General features: G+C 36.3%; 1 protein-coding gene across 18 annotated transcripts in view; it reads right to left on the bottom strand.

Annotated features, from left to right (window-relative positions):
• Positions 1 to 20,532, bottom strand: part of CCDC7 (coiled-coil domain containing 7) — a 266,671-nt gene that overhangs the window by 216,344 nt on the left and 29,795 nt on the right. For all 18 annotated transcript variants that reach the window (XM_059892902.1, XM_025000934.2, XM_025000939.2 and 15 more), the window contains 4 exons: positions 18,232 to 18,317; positions 12,049 to 12,103; positions 5,085 to 5,150; positions 1,780 to 2,001 (listed from right to left, as the gene is read on the bottom strand). In XM_059892902.1, coding sequence (XP_059748885.1) covers positions 1,780 to 2,001; positions 5,085 to 5,150; positions 12,049 to 12,103; positions 18,232 to 18,317 — 429 coding nt within the window. The remainder of the gene's footprint in view (positions 1 to 1,779; positions 2,002 to 5,084; positions 5,151 to 12,048; positions 12,104 to 18,231; positions 18,318 to 20,532) is intronic.

Raw genomic sequence — 20,532 nt, forward strand, 5'->3', positions numbered from 1 at the left:
GAATGTAAGACATGAAACTATAAAACTTCTAAAAGAAACACAGACAATAAGCTTAACGTAGGTCTTACTGAATTTGGGTGTCTGACATCAACAACAAAAATAAAGTGGAATTATATCAAACTAAAAAGTTCTGCACATCAAAGGAAACCATCAACATAATGAAATGGCACCCTACTAAATGGGAGAAAACATCTAAAAATCACTTATCTAAAAAAGGGTTAATATTCAAAAATACATAAAGAACTCATACAACTCAATTGCAACACAAACAAAAAAACTGAATCAATCTGAGTTAAAAATGAACAGCTGATCTGAATAGCCATTCTATGAAAGAAAACATACAGGTGGCCAACAGATACATGAAAAGATGCTCAACATCACTAATCATCAGAGAAATACAAATCAAAACCAAAATGAGATATTACTGCACACCTGTCAGAATTGTTATTAGCTAAAAAACAAGAAATAACAAGTATTAGCATGAATGCAGATAAAAGGGGGAACCCTTGCACACCGTTGATGAGAATGTAAATTGGTGAAGCCATTATGGAAAAGAGTATGGCAGTTCCTCAAAAAATCTAAAACTAGGCCTACCAGATGATCCAGGCAATACGCACTTCTAGATATTTTTCCAAAATAAATGACAACACTAACTAGAGAAGATATATGTATCCTATGTTCACTGCAGCATTATTTACATTAGTCAAGATGTGGAAACAGTCTGTATATCCATTGATGGGTGAATGGATAAATAAAACATCACATACGTACATATATTCCCTGGTGTCTCAGACAGTAAAGAATCTGCATGCAATGCGGGAGACCTGGGTTCAACTCCTGGGCTGGAAAAATCCCCTTGAGAAGGGAATGGCAACTCACTCCAGTATTCTTGCCTGGAAAACTCCATGGACAGAGGAGCCTGGCAGGGTACAGTCCATGAGGTCGCAAAGAGTCAGACATGACTGTACAACTAACATTTACACACACACACACATATACATACAGTAGAATATTATTCAGACATGAAAAATAATGAAACTTTTCCATTTGTGACAACATGGATGGATCTTGAGAGCGCTGTGCTAAGTCAAATAAGTCAGACAGGGAAAGACAAATACCATACAATCTCACTCATACGTGGAATCTAAAACAAAATGAAAACTGTGCTCATAGATACAGAGAACAGATTGGTAGTTGCCAGAGGCATGGATTTGCGGGTGGGCAAAACAGGCGACAGGAATCAAAAGGTACAAACTTCTATTTTAAACAATTCCAAGTGGTGTAAAGTACAGCACAGTGACCACAGTTAATAATACTGCATTGCATAGTTGAAAGCTGCTACTACAGCAAATCTTAAAAGTTCTCGTCACAAGAAAAAAATTCTGTAATTATGTACAATGTTATTAACTAGATTTATTGTGGCGATTCAGTAACAGTATATACAAAATACTGACTCATTAATTTGTATACCTGAAAATGTCAATTGTATCTCAATAAAAAATTTTTAATATAAAACAATTTTATATCTGACAAGTCTACCGTATCAACTATCCTAAAGAAAAATGCAAATATTTGGATTACCTAAAACCCACAAAAATCAATACACATTTAATTTAGATTTGAATTCAAGATGTTAATGAACTGATACATCCAAAAGGAACAATTCTAATTAAAAAAAAATGGCATAGAAAAATTTTAAAAATACAAATAAAGCTAATATTATAAAAGGGTAAATTTCTTACTGCACATATTACTGTTTCTATTTTGGTTATTTCTTACCTGTGGATATGTAATTTTATCATTTGTTTTTTGTCCACCTGAATCTCCCACTACTGCTTTTCTTGTTTCATTTTCCAATAGTATATATTTTGAATCTTCACCTTTAACTTTTAATTTACCAGTACCCATTTCTGTGGTTGTCTTGGTCTTTGCCTCACTTTTAAGAAACTCCTTTTCTTGATTTAGGAAATAGGCAAGTTGCTGCTTAGCTCTTTCAGCTTCCTGTTTTTAAAAGAGTAACTGTCAAGTATCATTTCTGTGACATTTTCCTGCCAATATTATAATTTTCAGGAATCTTCATATATTCATGCCCATACTAATTCTCAATTTTATTTTTACAGAGTAAAAGAAAGCTAAATTAAACCATTGGTATAATACATAGTTTAACAGATCCATAATTAAAATTAAAAACTATGAAGAAATCTCTTCTACTTAAACAGCTATTTTTATACCCAAGAGGTTCTCCTGCCCAGTTTTTTAAGGTTCTAGTTATAATATAGGCACAATAAAAGTTAATAAAATGCATACATTATAGAAGGTGATAGAATGTACCCAAGATAATTAAGACCTATAATATCAAATAGTAAATGTGAAAAATAATTTATTTCTTCTAGAATTAAATCTTTCTTTAAAAGTCACTTTTAATAAATTTTAGTTTCATAAAATTAAGTTACTTGTATAAAAGAACACATAAATCAATAAAAAAAGTTCACAATCTCCCTACAAACAGAAAATGTACTGTTGACATATATACTTTTAAATTATTTCTAAATATGCTAGTGCTGATGCTGCTGCTAAGTCACTGCTAAGTCGTGTCTGACTCTGTGCGACCCCACAGACGGCAGCCCACCAGGTTCCCCCGTCCCTGGGATTCTCCAGGCAAGAACACTGGAGTGGGTTGCCATTTCCTTCTCCAATGCATGAAAGTGAAAAGTCAAAGTGAAGTCACTCAGTCGTGTCCGACTCTTAGCAACCCCATGGACTGCAGCCCACCAGGCTCCTCTGTCCATATACATATATAAATTTTAAATTTTTATCCAGATTGGATCATACTATACACACACATATGACATCTTTTCATTAAATAATGTCACAGTAAGTTCTCATTGGAGAAGGCAACAGCAACCCACTCCACTTTTCTTGCCTGGGGAATCCCATGGACAGAGGAGCCTGGCAGGCTACAGTCCACAGGGTTGCAAGAATCGGACATGACTTAGCAACTGAAGAAAAAGAGAGATATTCCCATGATGATAAATATACATCCAAATTAGAACAGCTAACAGTAACGAAGTTGCTCAGTCCTGTCTGACTCTGTGACCCCATGGACTGTACAGTCCATGGAATTCTCTAGGCCAGAATACTGGAGTGGGTAGCCTTTCCCTTCTCCAGGGGATCTTCCCAACCCAGGGATTGAACCCAGGTCTCCCCAACTGCAGGTGAATTCTTTATCAGCTGAGCTACCAGGGAAGCCCTAGGTAACAAGTAAATTTTAATAATATATCTTAACTAATTTAGCAAATTGCTTATCAATGGATATATTGGAAATTTTAAAACTTTTGCTATTAAAAATTTCCCATTCTACATACTTGTACAAACTTTGTACACTTTATTATTTACAATAAATTTTAGAAGTGGAATGGTTCACTGTAAAGACTATGTCTTTCCTAGACTTTCTCTATATATTTTCTTCCAGAGAAGTATCAATCCATACTGACAATAGAAGTATATGAAAGACCTGCTCATCTCAACATAAATCTACAAATATTAAATATTTCTGTTCCTTCAATTAAAAAAAAAAGTAGGTAAAATATATCTGTACTGCTGCTATTTTAATGTTTTTTATTTGGCTGTACTGAGTCTTAGCTGTAGCACATAGGATCTTCATTGCCCTGTGCAGGATCTTTGAAGCATGTGAGCTCTTAGCTGCAGCCTGCAGGATCTAGTTCCCTAACCAGGGATTGAACCCAGCACCCCTGCGCTGGAAGCATGGAGGCTTAACCACTGAACCACCCTCTCTCTGTTATTTTTAAATTGCATTTACTTGGTAATTTGTAGAGCTGAATATATTTGTATGCATTTATTGGCAATGCGTGTTTCTCAATTGACGTGCCTATGTCCTTTTTCTATTGAGGAGGAAGACTATCCATATTTTCTGTAGATATGTAAAAGACTTTGATACGGAACACTTTATAAAGATCTTCCATTTATCTTTATATCTTACAAAATTTTAACCATAATAGTTTTATTTTATATATATATAGCCAAATATATTAACATATTCTTTTTTGGTATAATGCTTCGAAAGCCCTGCTTTAGCCAAGACATGTAATTGTTATTCAGTGTTTCTTCCAATTTATGGACTTCCCTGGTGGCTCAGACAGTAAAGCATCTGTCTACAATGTGAGAGACCTGGGTTCGATCCCTGGGTTGGGAAGATTCCCTGGAGAAGGAAATGGCAACCCACTCCAGTACTCTTGCCTTGAAAATCCCATGGACGGAGGAGCCTGGTGCAGGCTACTATCCATGGGGTCGCAAAGAGTTGGGCACAACTGAGCAACTTCACTTACTACATAGTTCACTTGTATGCCTAAATCTTAAATCAATTTGTAATTTGTTTCAGTATATTAAATCAACTAGAAATCACAAGTTTTTCATAGTAGTTTACTTTTGTGACTTTTATCCTTCTATAAAAAAATTTATTTAATAAGCAAAACAATAAAATACAAAATTATTATATTCATTTGAATCTGTTTCTGGACTTTTCACTCAGTACAAAATTTGGAACCACACTGCTTTAGTAATATATTTTTATGTCTTATATTAATTTTTGATGAGCAAATAATTGTTCTATAAAATAACCAGGTTCTTATCTCAATATATCTTATAATTCTGCTAAGCTCAAAAAGACTCCATCTATATCTTGAAATAAATTGCTTTAAGTGTGTACATCAGTTCTCTCTCTAGCTTACTATTTTGGAGAGAATAAATATCAAATTTTATCAATATATTTCTACTACATTAGTTGTGTCCGACTCTTTGCGACCCCATGGGCTGTAGCCTATCAGGCTCCTCTGTCCATGGGATTCTCCAGGCAAGAGTACTGGAGTGGGTTGCCATTTTCTTCTCCAGGGGATCTTCCCGACCCAGTGATCGAACCTGGGTCTCCCAGTGAAAATACTATAAGCTGGCAAAACAATATAATATATAGATTCTTGCTTTACAAACTAAAAATTATTCATTTAAAAAGTTGTTTAAGGATATTTTCTTCAATTTTTCACAATATGAAGGAACATGACATCTTTTACCTGTAAAGCTTGTTTCAGTTGTTCCCGAAGAACTTTGTTCTCAATTTCCAGAGCATGTGCTACTTTCTAGGATGTAATATGGGGTGGGGGAGAAAAGTATTCATTTTTTAAACTAATTTATTGTCATAATTATTATCTTTCTAAAACCCATAGATAGTCAAGATGATGACTTGAGCACAAACATTTACTACACACTTCTTAGGCATAATGACAGATAACTTATAGCTCAGTTGGTGAAGAATCTGCCTGCAATATAGGAGACCCTGTTTCAATTCCTGGGTTGGGAAGATCCCCTGGAGAAGGGCTAGGCTACCAACTCCAGTATTCTTGGGCTTCCTTGGTGGCTCAGCTGATAAAAGAATCCACTTGCAATGTGGGAGACCTGGGCTCAAATCCCTGGCCCTGAGATGGGAAGATCTCCTGGAGAAGGGAATGGCTACCCACTCCAGTATTCTTGCCTAGAGAATTCCATAGACTGTTTAGTCTGTGGGGTTACACAGAGTTGGACAGTGACTTTCACTTCCACTTTCTTAAGAATATAGCAGAATCCAGAGCTTCAGCAACATGACAATCCCAACGTCCAAGATACAATTAAGAGTAATTTGAATTTGAGACTTACTCTTAAAAGAAAATCTACAGGGAAGGTGATTGAAGACGGGGGATAGCAAGAACCTCTTCCCATGGATCAACAAACATACACCTGCAAAGAGATCAACTCCCTGTGAAAAGAACCTTAGAACTAGTCAAACACGCTCCATAACAAAGAATAAAAAGGACTACATCAAGACAGGTAGTAGAGGAAAAGAAACACTCTCACTAATAACCATACCCCCAGCATGATGGCACACAACAGAGAGGGATCTCACCAGACAGGCACTTTTGCCAGGGGAGCAAAGGGTTGGTGCCCACGTCAGGAACCTTGGCTCCTGGATCTACACCAGAGAGAGGAATCCCTGAAATGCCTGGCTTTTAAAAGCAATAGGGCTGACATCTAGTGGTCCCAAAGTGCTATAGAAAACTGAGACTCCCTTTTAAATAAGGGCTTGAAAGTGAAAGTGAAGTCGCTCAGTCATGTCCAACTCTTTGCGACCCCGTAGACTGTAGCTCATTCCATAGTTCATCAGGCACTCTATCAGATCTAGGCCTTAAATCTATTTCTCACTTCCACTGTATAATCATAAGGGATTTGATTTAGGTCATACCTGAATGGTCCAGTGGTTTTCCCTACTTTCTTCAATTTAAGTCTGAATTTGGCAATAAGGAGTTCATGGTCTGAGCCACAGTCAGCTCCTGGTCTTGTTTTTGCTGACTGTATAGAGCTTCTCCGTCTTTGGCTGCAAAGAATATAATCAATCTGATTTCGGTGTTGACCATCTGGTGATGTCCATGTATAGAGTCTTCTCTTGTGTTGTTGGAAAAGGGTGTTTGTTATGACCAGTGCATTTTCTTGGCAAAACTCTATTAGTCTTTGCCCTGCTTCATTGCGTATTCCAAGGCCAAATTTGCCTGTTACTCCAGGTGTTTCTTGACTTCCTAGTTTTGCATTCCAGTCCCCTATAATTAAAAGGACATCTTTTTTTGGGTGTTAGTTCTAAAAGGTCTTGTAGGTCTTCATAGAACCGTTCAACTTCAGCTTCTTCAGCATTACTGGTTGGGGCATAGAGTTGGATTACTGTGATATTGAATGGTTTACCTTGGAAACGAACAGAGATTATTCTGTCGTTTTTGAGATTGCATCCAAGTACTGCATTTCGGACTCTTTTGTTGACCATGATAGCCACTCCATTTCTTCTGAGGGATTCCTGCCCGCACTGGTAGATATAATGGTCATCTGAGTTAAATTCACCCATTCCAGTCCATTTCAGTTCACTGATTCTTAGAATGTCGACATTCACTCTTTCCATCTCGTTTGACCACTTCCAATTTGCCTTGATTCATGGACCTGACATTCCAGGTTCCTAGGCAATATTGCTCTTTACAGCATTGGACCTTGCTTCTATCACCGTCATATCCACAGCTGGGTATTGTTTTTGCTTTGGCTCCCTCCCTTCATTCTTTCTGGACTTATTTCTCCACTGATCTCCAGTAGCATATTGGGCACCTACTGACCTGGGGAGTTTCCCTCTCAGTATCCTATCATTTTCGTGACATTGTACAGGAGACAGGGATCAAGACCATCCCCATGGAAAAGAAATGCAAAAAAGCAAAATGGCTGTCTGGGGAGGCCTTACAAATAGCTGTGAAAAGAAGAGAAGCGAAAAGCAAAGGAGAAAAGGAAAGATATAAACATCTGAATGCAGAGTTCCAAAGAATAGCAAGAAGAGATAAGAAAGCCTTCTTCAGCGATCAATGCAAAGAAATAGAGGAAAACAACAGAATGGGAAAGACTAGAGATCTCTTCAAGAAAATCAGAGATACCACAGGAACATTTCACGCAAAGATGAGCTCGATATAGGACAGACATGGTATGGACCTAACAGAAGCAGAAGATAGTAAGAAGAGATGGCAAGAATACACAGAAGAACTGTACAAAAAAGATCTTCACAACCCAGATAATCAGGATGGTGTGATCACTGACCTAGAGCCAGACATCCTGGAATGTGAAGTCAAGTGGGCCTTAGAAAACATCACTACGAACAAAGCTAGTGGAGGTGATGGAATTCCAGTTGAGCTATTCCAAATCCTGAAAGATGATGCTGTGAAAGTGCTGCATTCAATATGCCAGTAAATTTGGAAAACTCAGCAGTGGCCACAGGACTGGAAAAGGTCAGTTTTCATTCCAATCCCAAAGAAAGGCAATTCCGAAGAATGCTGAAACTACCGCACAATTACACTCATCTCACACGCTAGTAAAGTAATGGTCAAAATTCTCCAAGCCAGGATTCAGCAATATGTGAACCGTGAACTTCCTGATGTTCAAGCTGGTTTTAGAAAAGGCAGAGGAACCAGAGATCAAATTGCCAACATCCGCTGGATCATAGAAAAAGCAAGAGAGTTTCAGAAAAACATCTATTTCTGCTTTATTGATTATGCCAAAGCCTTTGACTGTGTGGATCACAATGAACTGTGGAAAATTCTGAAAGAGATGGGGATACCAGACCACCTGATCTGCCTCTTGAGAAATCTGTATGCAGGTCAGGAAGCAACAGTTAGAACTGGACATGGAACAACAGACTGGTTCCAAATAGGAAAACGAGTTCGTCAAGGCTGTATATTGTCACCCTGTTTATTTAACTTATATGCAGAGGACATCATGAGAAATGCTGGACTGGAAGAAACACAAACTGGAATCAAGATTGCCGGGAGAAATATCAATAACCTCAGATATGCAGATGACACCACCCTTATGGCAGAAAGTGAAGAGGAACTCAAAAGCCTCTTGATGAAAGTGAAAGTGGAGAGTGAAAAAGTTGGCTTAAAGCTCAACATTCAGAAAACGAAGATCATGGCATCCAGTCCCATCACTTCATGGGAAAGAGATGGGGAAACAGTGTCAGACTTTATTTTTCTGGGCTCCAAAATTACTGCAGATGGTGACTGCAGCCATGAAATTAAAAGACGCTTACTCCTTGGAAGAAAAGTTATGAGCAACCTAGATAGCATATTCAAAAGCAGAAACATTATTTTGCCAACAAAGGTTCATCTAGTCAAGGCTATGGTTTTTCCTGTGGTCATGTATGGATGTGAGAGTTGGACTGTGAAGAAGGCTGAGCGCCGAAGAATTGATGCTTTTGAACTGTGGTGTTGGAGAAGACTCTTGAGAGTCCCTTGGACTGCAAAGAGATCCAACCAGTCCATTCTGAAGGAGATCAGCCCTGAGATTTCTTTGGAAGGAATGATGCTAAAGCTGAAACTCCAGTACTGTGGCCACCTCATGCAAAGAGTTGACTCATTGGAAAAGACTGTGATGCTGGGAGGGATTGGGGGCAAGAGGAGAAGGGGATGACAGAGGATGAGATGGCTGGATGGCATCGCTGACTCGATGGACGTGAGTCTCAGTGAAGTCCGGGAGTTGGTGATGGACAGGGAGGCCTGGCGTGCTACAATTCATGGGGTCGCAAAGAGTCGGACACGACTGAGCAACTAATCTGATCTGAGATGTAGCTCACCAGGCTCCTCTGTCCATGGGATTCTCCAGGCAAGAATACTGGAGTGGGTTGCCATTTCCTTCTCCAGGGGATCTTCCTGACCCAGGGATCAAACCCAGGTCTCCTGCATTGCAGGCAGATGCTTTAACCTCTGGGCCACCAGCTTACATGTGCTCAATTAAACTATGACAAAAGAAGCAAGAATATACAATGAGGAAAAAAGAGCCTCTTCAGTAATTGGTATTTGGAGTAGAGTGGAACTGGATTACCTTTTACATCATATACAAAAATAATCTCAAATGGATTAAAGGCTTAAATATAAGACCTGAAACCAAAAAACATCTAGAAGAAAACACAGGCAGTTAGCTCTCTGAAATAGGTCTTAGTCACATTTTCTGTATATGTCTCAACAAAAGGAAACAAAAGTAAAAATAAATGGAATTACATCAAACTAAAAAGTTTTCATACTTTCAAAGTATCAGCAAAACAATACAGTTACCTAGTAAATGGGAGACGATATCTGCAAATGATATATCCAATAAGGGATAAATATCCAAAATATACAAAGAACTTGTACAAGTCAACATCAAAAGATCAAACCTACAGGGGTGGGATGGGGAGGGAGATGGGAGGGAGGTTCAAAAGGGAGGTGATATATGTATATCTATGGCTGATTCATGCTGAGGTTTGACAGAAAACAACAAAATTGTGTAAAGCAATTATCCTTCAGTTAAAAAATAAATGAATTAAAAAAAAAAAAAACAAACCTGGGTAGAGTACCTAAACAGACATTCTTCCAAAAGAGACAAACAGACAACCAATACATAAAAAGATACTCAATATCACTAATAATCTGGGAAATACAAACTAAAACCACAGTGAGATACTCCCTTTTCCTGGTCAGAATCATGAGTATCAAAAAGAAAAGAAATAACAAGGGGAAGGATATCAGGAAAAGGGAAAATTGGTACAGCCATTGTGGAAAGTAGAATAGAGATTCCTCAAAAAATTAAAAATAGAATGGCCATATGATCCAGTAATTTCACTTCTAGGTACTTACCACCTCCCCCAAATTCAATAATATATTTACCTCTACATTCACTGCAATCCCTGATACTTCATTAAAGCAGTCTGAAGGGATTAAGACATGGCCCAAATGAACTAAAACACTAGTTTAAAGACTTAAAACATGATGGAATTATAATTTTTTAAATACACAAAATGCTGTTCTATATAAAATCATGACAGATTTCTAAAATGGCCTCCAGGATCTCCATCCCTAAGGTTATGCTCTGTATAGTCCACTCCTTTTGAATGTGGATACCACCTATGACTTGCTTTTAGCCAACAGAATATTGCACAGTGATGAGATGCCACTTTCTTTATTAGACTGCACTACATAGTTGACCTTTGAACAAGATGGGTTTGAACCACACGAGTCCACTTATACAAAGATATTTTTCAGTGAATATAGTACCTATATTTTCACTTTACAGATGTTTAACTAAATGTGGGGGAAGTTTACATCTGGTTAGAGATCACAATATTTGGAATCAAAGAACTAGGGTTTGAGTCCTGATTCTATCCAAGTCATTTTACCTTTGTGCCTTTCAGTGAGTCATTTATCAATTCTTTTGTTTCTGAGGCAGAGACAGCAGTATGCAAATTTTCAACTGTGAGGGAGTGGGTGGCATCCCTAACTCTCATGTTGTTCAAGGATCTATTATATAGCTACAGTGAAAAGGTATCATTCATGATCATGTTATTCATGTTATATTACATAAGACTGTCTTAGCAAAAAAGAAAAAAGAGAGAGAAAGAGACTTAGCTGGCCTTTAAGAAGATGTAAGATGCCATAATGTAAACTGTTTGTGGAGAAGGCCACTGGCTAAGTGCCCCAGGCCAACAACTGCAAAGAGAACTTAAATTTGCCACTTCCACTTGAGCTTGGAAGAGGACCCCCAAGTGACCAAAAAAAAAAAAAAAAGAGCCTAGCCAACACCATGATTGTAGTTTGGTGAGTCCTTGAGCACAGGATACAGCTAAGCCATGCTCAGACTCCTAAGCCATTCAAACCATGAAAGCAATTTCATTATTTTAAGCTGCAAAATGTGAGGTAACTTGTTATGCAGGAATAGAAAACTAATACCATAAAGTTGTTCCTTTTATATTCAGTATCTCAAGAAGTACTATAATTTTCTTCCCAAATTTATGCTATTTGATTCTTGAAACATGAAAGTATATACTTGTGGGACAGTTAAGTCCAGTCACTCACTGGAAGAGAGTAACCAAACGGGTTACATGATGCTCTGATGGTTAAGAAGTTTTAACTTTCAGCAAAAGAAAGTTTATCAAAGAGAAGATAAAATAAAGGGTTACTTGTATTCTTTTCAGAATACACATGGATCACATGAAAAAGAGTGAGCTATATTAACAATCTCTGAAATATTTTCCTATTTGCCTCTTGCATCTCACACCTTTCTGAGATAGATGGGACAGCTATTATTTTACCCATTTTAGTGATGAAAGACAAAGTTTAAGTAGGTTAAAGGGACTTGTCCAATGTCACTTAACTAGTAAGTCTGTTCTGACTATTAATATGGTGTTCTTTCCTCTATGACGTTGCCTATAATTGAGTGAATAACAGTTTTTTCATAACCTTGACAGTAAACATATCTGAATTCACCATTTGATTTTCTAAAACTTGCTGAAAAAAGGCAACCAATAGTAAAGAAGCATTGTAAGAAGAAATTTAGTACACATGCACACACACAAACACATATATACCTGTATTCACATACATATGTTGTCTATATAAACAGTTATCAGAGCATTATTAATCAAATTTAGATGCACAGGGAGAGATTCTGTGTTACCTGGACTTGAGGCATATTTTCTTTTACTTTAAGCTCTTTCCCTACAGACTTCTTCCTGAAAAAGAAATATTTTTAAATATATCATGATGTTTTATGATATCTGATGACTATGTTTTCTTGATAAGTACTTAAATCATTTTAAAGAAATGAAATTTTGAGAGGTGCACTCAACACGATGGAGTAGGAACACCCTGAACCTAACCTCCTCCCAGAGGCACATCAATTAGAACTATTTACAGAGCAACTATTGATGAGAATGACATGAAGACCACTAGAGAAGATTTTCCACAAATAAAGATATAATGAAGCTAATTACTATAATGAGATGAATACGAAGGGCAAAGACTCAGTATAGTGAAGAAGTACACTCCTGAGTAGGTGACCCACAAATGGCAGCACGATCACAATTGCAGTGGTTCTCCCCCGAGGAATGAGCGGTCTGAGTTCCACATCAGGCTCCCTAGCCCAGAGGTGCTATACTGAGAAGACAAATCCCAAGAATATCTGGCTGTGAAGGACAATAGGGCTTGCATACTGGACAGCAAGAGGGCTGAATCTATGCAGGAAATACAGAGCCTACTCTTACAAGGAGCATGCAAATCTCATATTCTCTTAGTCTCCCAGTACAGGGGCAGTAATTTAAAAGAAGCCATGGGGCTTCCTTAGTGGACCAGTGGTTAAGAACCTGCTTTCCAATTCAGGGGACACAGGTTCAATCCCTGGTCAGAGCACTAAGATCCCATATGCCATGGGGCAACTAAGCCTGCATGCCACAACTACAGAGCCCAAGCCCTACAACAAAGATCCCGCAAACTGCAACTAAGATCCAATGCAGTCAAAAATTAAATAAATAAATATTTTTTTAAAATAAGTAAAAGAAGCCAGGGTTTGACCCAGTTGCTGATCTTGGAGAGCCTCCTAGAGAAGCAGGAGGCAGCTGAGACTCCCTCTGGGGACACAGAGGCTGGTGGCAGCCATTTTTGTGAGCTCATTCCACCATGAGGACAAAGTGCTGGCAGAACCATTTTAGAGTCTTCCCTTTAGACTATTAGTAGTTAGTCTAATAGTCTTAGTAGTTAGTCTAATAGTCTAATTGGCTTATCCACTCACCAGCCAACTGACACTAACCCAAGACATCCCTGAACCCCAGCCTGGGTACCCAGCCCTGTCCACCAGAAGGCCAGCAGCCACTGCATGAGGCATGGTCTAGCACCCTACCTCAGGAAACAAAAATTTCAAATAAACAATCTCACCTTACACCTAAAGGAATTAGAAAAAGAACAAAGTCCAAAAATTAGTAGAAGGAAAGAAAAAAGAGGTTGGAGCAGAAATAAATGAAATAAAGATTTTAAAAAAATTTTGAAGATCTATAAAACTAACAGCTGGTTTTGAAAAGTTAAACAAAATTGATAAAACTTTATCCCAACTAAAAGAAGAAAGAAAGAGGGGGCCCAAATAAATAGAAAATGAAAGAGAAGTTATAAAAAAATTAAAGAAGTTACAACACACACCACAGAAATACATAAGAGATTAGCACAATAATACACAATAAAATGGACAACTTAGGAAAAAATGGACAAATTCCTAGAAACAGACAATTTCCCAAGACTGAATCAGGAAGAAATAGAAAATACAAACAACACAATTACTAGAAATGAAATTGAATCAGTAATCAAAAAATTCCCAATGAAAGAAAATCCACAATCAGATCACTTCATAGGTTAGTTTTACCAAACATTTAAAAAATAATTAACACTTAGCCTTCCCAAACTATTCAAAAACTTTAAGAGAAAGGAACACTCTGAACTCATTCTATGAGGCCAGCAAAACCCTGATATTAAAACTAGACAAAGATACCACAAAAAAGGAAAGTTACAGATCAACATCACTGATAAATATAGATATAAAAATCTTCAACAAAATAGCAAACCAAATTCAACAATATACTAAAAGAATTATAGGACTTCCCTGGTGGCCTAATAGTAACAGTCTGCCTGCCAATGCAGGTGACATGGATCTGATCCCTACTCCAGGAAGATCCCATATGCTGTGCAGCTACTAAGCCCGTGCACCACAACTACTGCACGCATGCTTTAGAGTCTGTGTGCCGCAAGAGAAGCCACTGCAATGAGAAGCCTGTGCACCACAGCTAGAGAGTACACACTGCTCACTGCAACTAGAGAAAGCCTGCACACAGAAATGAAGACCCAGTGAAGCCACAGATAAATTTTTTTTAAAGGATCATACACCATGATCAAGTGGAGTTCTAACCATTGTTGCAAGGTTAATCTGACATCCAAAAGTCAATCAACATGATAAAGTACATTAACAACAAAGAATAAATATTATATGATCATCTCAATAGATGAAGAAAACCTTTTGACTAAGTTCAAAATCCATTTACGAGAAAAACTCTAAACAAAGTAGATACAGAGGGAATATACCTCAACATAATAAATGTCCTATATGACAAACCCAAAGGCACAACATACTCTATGAGAAAAAACTGAAAACATTTCCTCTAACATTAAGAACAAGACAAGAATGCCCACCACTTTTATTCAGTATTTTCCAGCCACAGCAATCAGACAAGACAAAGCATAAAAGGAATCCAAACTGGAAAAGAAGAAATAAAACTGTCGTTGTTTCCACATGACATAATATTATATTTAGAAAATCCTAAATATGCTATCAAAAAAATTATTAGAAATAAGTGAACTCAGTAACATTGAAGGATACAAAATAAACATACAGAAATCTGATGTGTCTCATACACTAACAACAGACTATTAGAGAAATTACGGTGAGTCCCTTCACTGTTCATTTGAAACTACAACCACATTGTTATTAATTATACCCCAATGCAATGGCACCCCACTCCAGTACTCTTGCCTGGAAAATCCCATGGATGGAGGAGGCTGGTAGGCTGCAGTCCATGGGGTCGCTAAGGGTCGGACACGACTGAGCGACTTCACTTTCTCTTTTCACTTTCCTGCACTGGAGAAGGAAATGGCAACCCACTCCGGTGTTCTTGCCTGGAGAATCCCAGGGACGGGGGAGCCTGGTGGGTTGCCGTCTATGGGGTCGCACAGAGTCGGACACGACTGAAGTGACTTAGCAAAGCATAGCACAGCAATGCAAAATAAAAAGTTAAAAAAAGAGAGAAATTAAGAAAACAATCCTAGTCACAACTGCATCAAAAAAGAATAAAGTACTTAGGAATAAATCTCAAGGAGGTACAAGACCTGTACCTGGATGACCATAAGAAAATGATAAAAGAATTAAAAATAACATAAGCAAGTAGAAAAATAGTTCATGTTCATCAATCAGAAGAATTAACACTGCTAAAATGACCATACCATTCAGAGAAATCTATCTATATAAAAATACCAAAGGCATTTTTCACAGAACTAGAACAAATAATTCTAAAATTTCTATGGTAACACAAAAGACCCCAAATAGCCAAAACAATCGTGAGAAAAAAGAACAAAACTAGTGGTTATCATGTACCCAGATTCCAAGATTTGGTAATACAGTTTGAAATCAGAGCATAAAAACAGACACGCAATTCAATGAAACAGAATAGAAAGCCCAAAAATAAATCCATATGTATGTGGTCAATGAATCTAAGACAATGAAGGCAAAAATGTACAATGGGGAAAAAAGCATCCTCTTCAATAAACAATGGGGGGAAAACTAAACAGTTACATGTAAAAGAATTATATTGGACTACATTCTCACACCACATACAAAAATAAACTCAAAGACTTAAATATAAGACCTAAAACCATAAAACTCCTAGAAGAAAACGTAAGTGGTACACTCTTTGACACAGATGTTAGCCATATTTTTGGCATATGTCTCCCCAGGCAAGAGAAACAAGAAAAAGTAAACAAATGGAACTACATCAAATTAAAAAGCTTTGCACAGCAAAGGAAACTATCAACAGAATGAAAAGTCAGGCTACTATATGGGAGATGATATTTCCAAATAATATATCTGATAAGGGTCAATATTCAAATACAAAAAACTCCCACAACTTAACATTTAAAAAAAAACCCCAAAACCTGATTTTAAAATGGCAGAGAATCTGAATAGATATTTTTCTAAACAAGGTATCTAGACAGCTGACAAGGTACATGAAAAGATGCTCAACAGTACTAATCATCAGGGAAACACAAATTAAAATCTCAATGATATATCCTTATACCTGTCAGAATGGCTATTATCAAAAAGACAACAAGTAAGTGCTGGAAAAAATGTAAAGAAAAGGGAACTCATGGTGCTTTGATGTTGGGAAAGTAAATTGGTGAAGTCACTATGAAAACCAGTACAAGAGTTCTTCAAAAAATTAAAAATAATACTACCACATGATCCAGCAAATCTACTTCAAGTATTTTTCCAAAGAAAACAAAAATACTCTCCCCAAAATGCCCCACGTTTATTGTAGCATTGTTTACAATTGCCAAGTCATGAAAGCAAGTACTTAAGTACCCATCAACAGATGAATGGATAAAGATGTGGTGTTATGTATGTGTGACATATACATACAAATACACACACACACACACACACACACACGTATGTGCTTAGTCGCTCAGTTGTGTCTTTGTGACCCCATGGATTGTAGCCTACCAGGCTCCTCTGTCAATGGGGATTCTCCAAGCAGTAGGCTGTCCAGGGGATCTTCCCAACCCAGGGATTGAACCTAGGTCTCCCGCACTACAGGCAGATTCTTTACCGTCTGAGCCACCAGAGAAGCCCCATATATATGACAGAAAATAACTCAGCCGTATAAAAGAATGAAATCCTGCCATCTTTGACAAAATGGATGGACCTAGAGGGTATTATGCTAAATGAAATAAGTCAGGTAAAGAAAAATACTGGATAATTTCACTTATACATAGAATCTGAAAAACAAAACAAATGAACAAACACAGCAAAACAAGCAAAATATAGATACAGAGAACAAACTGGTTGTTACGAGAAGGGAGGAGGACACAGGGATAATTAAAACACGTAAGGAACATTAAGGAGTACAAACTTCTAGTTACAAAATTAGTAAAAGTCATGGAGATATAATGTACAGAATAGGGAATATAGTCATTAATATCATAATAACTGTCTGTGACAAGTATGATTATTTTGAAACATTAAAATATCAAATTACTATACTGTATGATGGCGGTGGTAGTTTAGTCACTAAGTCATGACCGACTTGCGATCCCACGGACTGAAGCCTGCCAGGCTCCTCTGTCCAAGGGATTCTTCAGGCAAGAATACTGGAGTGGGTTGCCGTTTCCTTCTCCAACTATGCTGTATACCTGTAACTAATATATCAATTATAATTCATAAAAAAGAAATCAAATTTCAGATGGAATGCATATTTTTATCAACTATACTTCAATTTAAGAAAGGAAATTCTTATTTTTAAAAGCCATAAAATTCATAAAGCTTAACTGATAAATAACTGAATAACATTTGTCAAACTAATATCTCATTGGTATGATTAAAATATGCTAAGCTGAGATGGGAAAAGGATTTTCAAAGTACACTGGTCATTTTTTCTTCTCTGATTTTCTTTTCCTCTCTTAAGAAAAGGACATTTGTCTGGTAAGTTTCTTTTTAGACTTTGTGGAACTCTACAAAGATTGAATTAATAGTTTCCTTTTTAAACTATATATTTATATTAGGGTTTGATCAAGAAATTTCCAATGGCATAAATTATTTTATATTAATAAGGAAAATATTCTGTTAATAAGGCCACTTTAAAATAACCTACATTAAAATCAGATACTTTTCTTCATTAAATAAGACAACTAAGAAGTGCAGTAAAAAGGAACAGCCCCAGACTGGGGAGAGGGGTTAACATACAAATCACAAATCATGAGCTAACACATCAATGAAACATTGTAAATCCTTTCATCTCTAAAATTATTTGGGTTTAATTTTGTCTACCTATACCTGAATATCTTGTGATTCTCTCTAACCCATTTTCAGTTCTTTGTTCTTCCCTTCTCAGCTCTCTCCCACCCATATCCTGGTCTGCTTATAAAATTATACATTTGCTAATGTTGTGTTTTTATAAACCTGTTAATAAATTGTTTATATGACTTTAAATTGTATAAAGTGAAAATGTAAATTTATAAGTAAAAAATATTAACAAGTATCTTTTTGTCTTACGCTTCTGAATCTTCAGACTTTCCTTTGTCCTTTTTCTTCTCTGTTTTCATAACTTTCTTTGTTCGCTCACTTGTAGCCTTTGTTTTCTGTGTAGTTTTATACATGCCGGAAATAAATAGTTAGGAAAAAAATAAATCATAAGTAAATACATGATAATATACATTACTTAGATTTCCATTTTACTCTGAGAATCACTACACTGTGTTTCAAGGGAAATTATTGAATAAAAGCAAAACAAAAATAATGATATAGCCAGAATGTTTGTTACAGTGCTATATAGAATGTAACTCGCCAAATAAGCTAATACATATGAAACAAATTCCTCTGACAAATTATAGTCAGTTCTTCTATAACATTGTATATGCCATCCTGAAAATCACCTCCCTGTGAAAAATCATATTATAAAAACTGCAGGATATATGGGGGGAAAGAGTCTAGGTTATGTAAAAACACTGTCGATGATACACGTAAAAAATTAAAACCTATTAGGAACATTAATTCAGTTTTACATAGTTAAATGATTAAGAAATAAGATACGATGAGAAACATAGCTCTTTATGCTGAAAAAGAAATCAAGTTTCTTTGTGGAAATGAGCATCAAACAGATTTCAAGTTGAGAGCTAGTAAGCAGTATTGGAAGGAGGGTTATCTGAAATTGGACAAAACTTTCTAACACCTGGATTGGTGTGGTACACTGTATACCTGGTAAACTAAGGAAGCTTGCAGAAGCTACTTTCTACCTTCACCTAGTATTATTTCCAGATGAATTTGTGTGTAAGAAATTGTAAAATTCACATTATGCTCAAACTGTTCAGTCATGCTGGAACAAGTTTGCATTTCAAAACAAATATTATAGCAGAACTGAGATGTTTTAAACTATTTTTGAACTACTATGTAGTATCAGGTTATTTTATACAAGAAAGTATAAAAAATTTGACAATTAGATTACTAAAAATTTTAGACAAGCTTAATAATAGAGACCTATTATGATACTGAGTGGTTATTTCCTATTTCAGACCACAACTTCCAACAGATACCAAATTCACCATAGCAAAGTTCTCACAAGTTAAACACCAAGTGTAATAATTTCCATAAAACACAGAAAGTTAGTATAATAATACATTTTTAATGAAAATTGTTAAGGTTGCCAAATAGTTTTTCAGTTTAAATCTGAATTTTGGTATGTATTTCCTATTTAGAAAAATCTAGTATATGGGCAATCAAAACACACTAAAATAATGAAAGGGATAAAAGAATTAAAAAATAATGAACATATCATCAGTGAGCTATGGGATAAATTCAAATGGATTAATATGCTTACAACTGGAGTTCATGATGGAGAAAAGGGGTGGGAAAAGAATATTTGAAGAAATAATGATCAATTATTTTCAAACTTGATGAAAACTATATATCTGCAAATCTACAACAGTATAAAGAAAACTAACCCCCAAGACACATATAATCAAATTACTTTAAAGCAGTAATAAAAAAAAAATCTTAAAAATGGACAGAGGAGAAAAGCAGACACAATAAGGAGAACACAGACTACTTGCAAGAAATACTGCAAGCCTGAAGAAAAAGGAACAACATCTTTAAAGCACTGGAAAGTGGGGGAAAACGTAAACCGAGAATTCTTTATTTAGAAAAAATATCTTGCAAAGTTGAAGGCAAAAAAATTCGTCCAGAACTCAAAGAGCAGCAACCCTGCACAACAAAATGACAAAGAATCCTTCAAAGAGAAGAAAAATGATACCAGATGGAAATAAGGAAATAAAGAATACAATAAATGATAATTATTTGGGTAAATATAAACACTATTTTCCTGTTAATTAAATCTCTTTAAAGGACAATATTATACAACAAAACTAATAACTGTGTTGTACAGTAGTAAAATGTTTAAAAACAATAGCACAAAAGCTGGAAAGGGACAAACGAAAGTATGTTTTAAGGTTCTTATACATAAAGTAATTTAATATCACTTGAATAGAGACTACAATAAGTTAAAAACAAGATTGTAAACTCTAAAGCAATCAATAAAGCAACCCACTGAGCAGCAAATTAAAAAGTAATACAGACATTGCTACCTGAAAGCAGGGTGATGTTGCAACACAACTAAAACTGTGCAAGTGGCTTTGAAACAAGGCATTGAGCAGAGGTTGGAGAAATTTTATGCAGTATAAAAAGAAATTCATGAAAAAGTAATATGACAAAAGGAAAAAGTCCTTTACCCTGATACATTGTTTTGAGAGACAGATAGAGAAACAGAAAGGCAGGCTGACTGATCACAAGAATAAAAAAAAA

The sequence above is a fragment of the Bos taurus genome, chromosome 13, assembly GCF_002263795.3.
Source record: "Bos taurus isolate L1 Dominette 01449 registration number 42190680 breed Hereford chromosome 13, ARS-UCD2.0, whole genome shotgun sequence".
In the NCBI taxonomy this organism is placed as follows: Eukaryota; Metazoa; Chordata; class Mammalia; order Artiodactyla; family Bovidae; genus Bos; species Bos taurus.